Source organism: Limulus polyphemus, unplaced genomic scaffold (assembly GCF_000517525.1).
Source record: "Limulus polyphemus unplaced genomic scaffold, Limulus_polyphemus-2.1.2 Scaffold145, whole genome shotgun sequence".
NCBI lineage: Eukaryota > Metazoa > Arthropoda > Merostomata > Xiphosura > Limulidae > Limulus > Limulus polyphemus.
In genome coordinates this window covers 476,806-484,141 of record NW_013665755.1, presented here as the reverse complement: position 1 = coordinate 484,141, position 7,336 = coordinate 476,806, and the positions used below count along the sequence as shown (strand labels likewise).

The following is a 7,336-nucleotide window of genomic DNA, read 5'->3' as shown; positions in this document are numbered from 1 at the left end:
AGGGTGTGTCTTTAGTCTACTCGAAATTTCATATTTTTTAAGATTATAATACATCTTAGTTACTAAGCTTGATAAATTATAGTAGAATTCTTTGATATTCATGTAGTAATTTTTGATTTTTTAGTTATTCAAAAGTATATATAAATCCTAAAAAAAAATATTTAGTTTCATATCCTCGGTGTGCAAAATTTTTAAAGGCTTAGCAACCTACATTAAGCAGCAACTGAGTGCAAAGGTCGTAACTAGAAGAGATAATTGTTTGCTTTACTCCTTTATTTACTGTTCTATATTTTTGAAAAAATAACTTTAAGAACTTATTTCAAAATAGCAATAATCTGTATAATGTATAATAATTGAAATGCGACTGTATTTTACAAAATACTAGTCGATTAAAGCACAGCCAAGACAAGTTACTTTGTAGACACCAAAAGTCACCTTTATGTTATTTGATACAGTAACATGAATGCACGTGAGCTGCATCATTGTAATTTCTGTATTGTTAGCCATGTACGGGTGAAAGGTCAAACATTAAAAATAATAAATATATATAAATATAAATGTATAATGTTATGAAATTTAAGCTATTTCGTGCAAACATTTATGTTTTCGTGTTATAATTTGTTGTTGTTTGTGATTAAGCACAGAGCTACACAAAGGGCTATCTGTGCTCTGCCCACCATGGGAATCGAAACCTGTTTCTAGAGCTGTAAGTCTGCAGACATACCGCTGTGCTGCTGAGGAGCATTATAATTTGTGTTCATCCTAGAATGAAAGAGGCATAATTTATGTTTATTTCCTAATTTTTCTAGATGGTTGCGAAGTCAGTCAAATCTACCAGACCCATACAGAGATTAGTTACTGAAAATAACAGATAAAATATAAAGTTTTTTCTTAAGAAATGTTTGATAATTATCTGGACATCATAAATATTTTGCATGTGAAATTTCAAAATTTTCTGATGAATAAAAGTATTTTTAACCTTAAAATGAAAATTACTTTGCATGATAGATAGGCAAGATGTGAAAAAAAAAAAAAAACATAGAAAGAAACATTGCTTTACAAATCTTAAGATTTAATAAAAAAAATTAGATATTTTGCGTATGAAAAAACTGTAATATTTACTGATAATCTGGCATATTTCATTAACATTCGCTTACTAATTTAAAAGTTATAGCATGAAAACTATAACAAGCACAAAATGGTTACAAGGTCGGTCCTAGAAACCGAGCCTGGGCTGAAAGAGTTAATATAATATGGGCAAAATTTCTATGCAAATATTTGCCATATGGTTTCTAATAGATACATAAGGAAGAAGAAAAATACTGTGCAGGAACCCTGTTGTAAATGGTAGTATATAAAGGCCTTTAGAGTCACTGAATATTATGATGGCAAAAATTAAGATATAGATCTGGAAATAAAAGATTGATTTTTTTGGGATATGATAGATTGAGTTCCTTAATATGGAAGAGGAATCAACCATGAAAAAAAAGTACAGGTATGCCACACCCATGCACTCCCACCCCCACTACATCTCTGGTTACAATCAATATTGTATATACTGTCATATACCATATTTATTTTAATGAAGGGAAAACATGCTATTTTCTGTGTGCATTTTAACATTCTTGTCATACAAATATGACTTTTTTATAAAAACCAAAATAAATTATGGTTTATCTGCAATATTTCTTGGTTCATGAAAAGACTGGTGAGAAATTTTAGTTTACAGAATATCAAGTGAAACTTAAAGTATTTTATAAATGTATATAATGTACATATTTTATGTAACTATAGTAATTACTATACTTGAAATAAAAAATTTTAAAATCTTCACTGTTTTTTAAAGGCTAGGCCTAAGTCAATAGCCTTACTAAGATATAATTGTATCTTCTAAGAGCAATATTTCAGGTCTAGTGAAATGACTGGAACTACTTCCTCTATTGTTGATCATACACAATCTAATGGCATGATTATGCACTCTTATTTGATACCTTAATTGCCAATGTACATTTAATAAACTACTTCAAATGATGGTGAAGTCAGCTGTAGGTCATAAACTTTGCCAAAACCTTTCATGGGTCCTATAATGTATATGAAGCATATGAATGTCAGCATCCAAGTGAACACTTTTGCAGACCATAGTCCATTGGAACTCTCACAGTCCTTGTCATAATAACAGCCACTGGTTTTGAGGTGTTGCTGGAAGTTTGAGAGCTACTGTCAATGTCAAACCATTGTATATTACCTTGTTAAAGGAACTAAGCTATATATCTAGCTTCTTCACAGTACACAGTAGTGTTACGAGTCAGAGGGTTTTTTTCATAGTCATAGCTTTCACTTTGTAGAGGAGGTCTTGAAGAATGGCCTGTGTCATTACTAAACACTTTGCTGTGTGAGTTTTTTGTTTCCTTACAGATCAGTAAAGGGTCTCTGATACGAATTTTTGTGTTTTTTTGGCTGTATATCATTTAACAGTCATGTTATACTAATATTCTTTTTTATCAAATTACATAATGCACCAAAGAATGCAGAATAATAACAGGCAAGAAACAGATAATGTCCCATAACTATTCCAATTTTTCTGGCTTTTCAAGTATTTGACAAGATCAGTTAGTTATTTAGCTAGGCTTGTCGATGCATTTCCCGTAGGAATAAAGTTTGAACTGGACGCAAAATAGACAATTATTGTAGTAATCAATGTAATATAATACATCATTTCATAAAGTAAAACTTTCGCTTTCTATTGGTTATAAGTAATATAGTATTAAACATCAGAGAGAACTATTGGCAATTTCTGAAAGAAATGATGTGACAGGTGGGTAAGAGAAGTCTGATTTTTTTTAGTTTATGGCTCTGGAACTAACAAGATTGAAGGCTATAAAAATTATGCTTTGCCTAAGTAATAATAATATGATAATGAGTAATTTATGTAAAATTTCATACTTTTCAGAGGGGTGTTAAACAAATTAGAGAAGAGAGGATACCAAGAGAGCAAATGTCACAATTCTCATACTAGGAGAAATTGAGGATTTTTTCTATATTGCTTTATAAAATTAAGAACTATAATATTAAAATTTGGAATATTAGCTATGTTTGGATGTCAGGTTTATTCGTATACCATGATAATAAAGTAATTTAATTAAATTTTAAACGTATGGAAAGATTTAATGCAGTAACCCATAAAAAAAAAACTCAAGTGTGCTTGTTTTTACTGATGTCTCATAATGATCAATAAGAAACAGTAATAGAATACTGTTGTTTGGTGAGTACTTAGCATGATACTAGCCACTTGTTAAATGTAATCTTACCTTAACTACTTTTAAGTCTTCTAAAATAAGTTGTCTGGTGACTTCTAAGTGTCGAACTAGCCACATTTTATTTTGTGACCTTTCTTCGAATTGGTTTCCTTCAATCCTAAGAAGAAGAAAAAATCAGATCAAACCAAATTTTCACCAACATATATTAAATACAGTTTGACCATCTTATACTGTAACAATTAAAATGCAAGTCATTTGCAAATGATAAAACACGCATCATATTTAAGTCAAATAAACTTTGATTCATGTAAATCTTCTAAATCCTTTAAATGGTTACTTTTTTTACAACTGGTAATTAATACAAAAAGGTGGTTAGGGGATATAGAAAAAGAGAGAAAAAATGAATAAATCTTTATAATTTGAGAAAAATAAAACTATTGATTATTCAACTGTTAAAAAATATATGTGCAATGAAAACATTTGTGTAAAACATTTAGGATTTTTTTTACCATATACAATTTTTATGATACAGTTTTAATTCATTTGCCACTGTAGCTCAGATGAAATTATTTCACAGGCTGAACAATATAATATTGCTTCCCAAAATGTATCTGTCACTGACTGTAGCGAGCCAACGTTATAGAATTGTTAACATTTTAAAACTGGTAGTGGACAGATAAAACTGTTTTATACTGATTCTGTAAGAAAAAGAAAAACTGATAATTTTCACACTTAGAATAAAATTTCAAAGTTACATTTGAATTATTTTGTTACTATACTAAATAAAAATTATCTTAAGTAATGTTAAAACATTTAGTTTCAACTTATTTAGCCTTTCAAAGGAGTACTTTAATCATAATGCTCTAGAAAGGCTAATAGAAGTATCAAATTATAATGATGTTTTTACTAGAAGCTAGCAGTTTAAGTAAAATTCTGATTTTTTTTTACTAAAATTTAAAACAGAAGTTTAATTGTGTAACATTATGAAATATACAAGACATGTAATTCCATTTAGGTTTTTTCTAACCTATCTTGAACCGACATTTCTAAAATTTCAAAACAACGTTTCTTCCATCTCTTTGGTCGTCCTGTTGGCATAAATCCAGTGGTCTGTTGTCTTGCAATCGCAGCTTCATCAGCTCTCACTTCTCTTTCAATTATTCGAAGAGCTGTAACAATGACCTGTGGTTCCTTACGAACAGAGTTCAGCGTACGCCGAAGTATTAACCAAAGTTGTTTCCCAAGATCTTCAGAAAGTTTTTCAACGTCAGAGAAGTATTGTTTAAGCATCTAGGATAAATAAAAAGATTATGTTATTCCACTGTATTTTTGAAATCACAAGTACAAAAAGAACTGAATACTACTTTGTAACATATTCAGATAATTATTTTGAAATATATAAAATCGTAATATTGAAAAATGTCAGGAACACCACAGCAGTTTCAGATTCTTAGTATTAGATTTCTAAATAAAAAAATATACAGTGGTAAGTAAGACAGAAGAACTTTATTAAACTTTGTATGTTGTTTTTATGCTATAGAGACTTTTCAAGGGGTTCTATAAACCATAATACATAGATATTAAAAAAATCATTGTTAGTAATTTTATACATACTTCAACTACAGTTAGATGGTTGACTCAATTTATCAAAATAATGAATTACCTACCAGTATTAATCAATGTCACATAAATAATCAATTAATCATAATCAAAATTAGTGTTTCTGATTATTCCAACTATCCATGTCTCATGCAAGAATAATTGATTAGTTGAATGTAATCAATTAATGAGTCAGACAAATAGTTATCAAATTCCAACTACAATTCTTCCTATGTAAGTTTTTCAACCTAATTTATATGCTGGTTATTTCTCAAAACAAACACATGCTTATAAATATAAATGGTAACTCACAATTATAAAGTGAATTAACTTTTAGATAAATTATTTAGGTTAACCTCAGGCTAATATCAACAAGTTCAAAGTAATCAATATTAATTACTGATCAGAGCAAGTTATGCACTTAGAGCAAAATTAACAATCAATCTAGCAATCAGTACAGCTAATTAAAGTTAGCATTTTCCTTACTTGAAAATATATTGCAAATAAATACTCAATTCTCTGCACCATCAAGATCTATTACCTCACTCATACTGCAGTGTAAATTCCTTACACCATCAAGATCTATTCCCTCACACATACTGCAGTGTAAATTCCTGCACATGCCACAAGCTTTGAATAAAACTTCCACCCTTACACATGCCAGCCTATAATATAATAATCATTAGATTATAGACCACACCAGAAAAAATCTGGCGCAGGGTGTAGCATTCCAGAAATGTGTCCCATGGCAATCCCAGGATCCAAGTCAAGTGCAAAATGGCTTGGAAGATATATCATATATAGGCCTCACTGAAGCAATTTTGCAGGAAACCCCTCTGGGTATTGACCAGGAACAAGATGGGCTTAATACGTTCTGTACTCCTATGCTCAAAGGGAATTTTAAGTAAGTATTCCCTGAAAGGCAGCATCAGATGCTCAGTGATGTCCATCATTTCCATAATAGAGATATAAATTAATGTTGGATAAGGTGGTTGTGAGACCTGAAAAAGAAAAATAAACAACCCACCATCAGAGACACTGTAAAGAGTGTAAAATGGCAAATAGAGGGAGATGAAAGTCAGGGTGTGTGAAACCTCCCTGTGGTGCAAATAATGGGAAACTTGTGTATCAGGGTTGTCCACATTCCCACCTGTAAAATAGCATCCAGGTAACATCAATAGCTAGACTAAGAAAGATCCCTAAGTGAAGGAAATACAGGGTGGGAGAGGGGAAGAGAGATAGAAATGGAGAGCTGAACCAATCATACAAAACAAGATGAAGCCATCACTCTGAAGGAGACAAGTAAAGGTTAAACATCCACAGAGTAGTTGATTAATAGGCCTCAAGAATGTAGCCTCCAAGGCAAAACACACCAGACCCATTGAAAAAGAATGGGGCCATAGCCAATTCAAAGGGAAGGACTGAGAATCAAATGTTTGATCATTGTGGACAAACCAAAGAAAGCAAAGGGTGGACAGATGTCCTGAAAAGGAGATTGATAAAGATGACAGTCAGAAAGTAAGGCAACCTGCCAAAGTACAGTACAGAAACCAAGGTAACTGGGACAAAATGGAAAACATATATATGCAAGATGAATAGATGGAAGGAAAGTAAAAGAAATGAAAAAGAGATTCATAAGTTGAAAGAAAAGGTTCATGTGAATGAGGCATATGCAACAAGGGAGTCCGAGATTTAGCAAAACATTATTGGAGAAAGAAAAATTAAAAATACCTGTGGAACCCAAACAGTGAAAGACAAAAGTAGGACTACCTAAATGAGAAGCAAAGGCAGGCATGGAAATAGCAGTGAAACACTAACAAGATGAAGCAGGCTCAACTGAAGAAACAAAAATCCTGGATCTGAGATCAAAATGAAACCAACCACACTGTGCACAATGGCAATAATATCACTGATCATTAATGTCTCTAGTCTTCATGACAGAAATGTGGAAACATGAATGATGTGGTCCATTTTGGTATAATACATAAAAGCATAAATTTTTATTTATTTATTTTTTTGTTATCAGTTATAAATGAAATGATCTAGGTATGGTGATGATGCACGAGTCTAATGATGACCTTGAAGGTAACTGAAAGAAACCCATATCTTGGATTAGAGAATGGAAACAAAAGTACAAAGTCAATTAAAAAATAACCAAAAGGAAGATAATTCAATTGAAAGTTCTAACTCAAAAACTTAAGATTTAGTATTCTATCAGATAATCATAAAAATTAAGAAAAAAAGACAAACAGTAACAGAAGGTTTTGGGACATCTTATGAAAAGAAAATTATCTCAAGACAAGCATTGCTGAGGAAAGAATAAGCCTGTCTTATTGCTCATGAAAAACATGTCACCCTCCTGTTGGTGGAAGGCTATAATCTAATGATGGTTAACCCTATTGGCACGGGTACCCTTTACTGCGCATGACACAAGGTTTTAGTATCTTACATTCAAAATTTTATTAAACTACTTTTTGTTT

General features: G+C 31.2%; 1 protein-coding gene across 2 annotated transcripts in view; it reads right to left on the bottom strand.

Annotated features, from left to right (window-relative positions):
• Positions 1-7,336, bottom strand: part of LOC106475280 (exocyst complex component 3-like) — a 40,581-nt gene that overhangs the window by 21,145 nt on the left and 12,100 nt on the right. For both annotated transcript variants that reach the window (XM_013935977.2, XM_022380419.1), the window contains exons 6-7: positions 4,285-4,547; positions 3,309-3,414 (exon numbers count right to left, since the gene is read on the bottom strand). In XM_013935977.2, the coding sequence (XP_013791431.1) occupies positions 3,309-3,414; positions 4,285-4,547 (369 nt within the window). The remainder of the gene's footprint in view (positions 1-3,308; positions 3,415-4,284; positions 4,548-7,336) is intronic.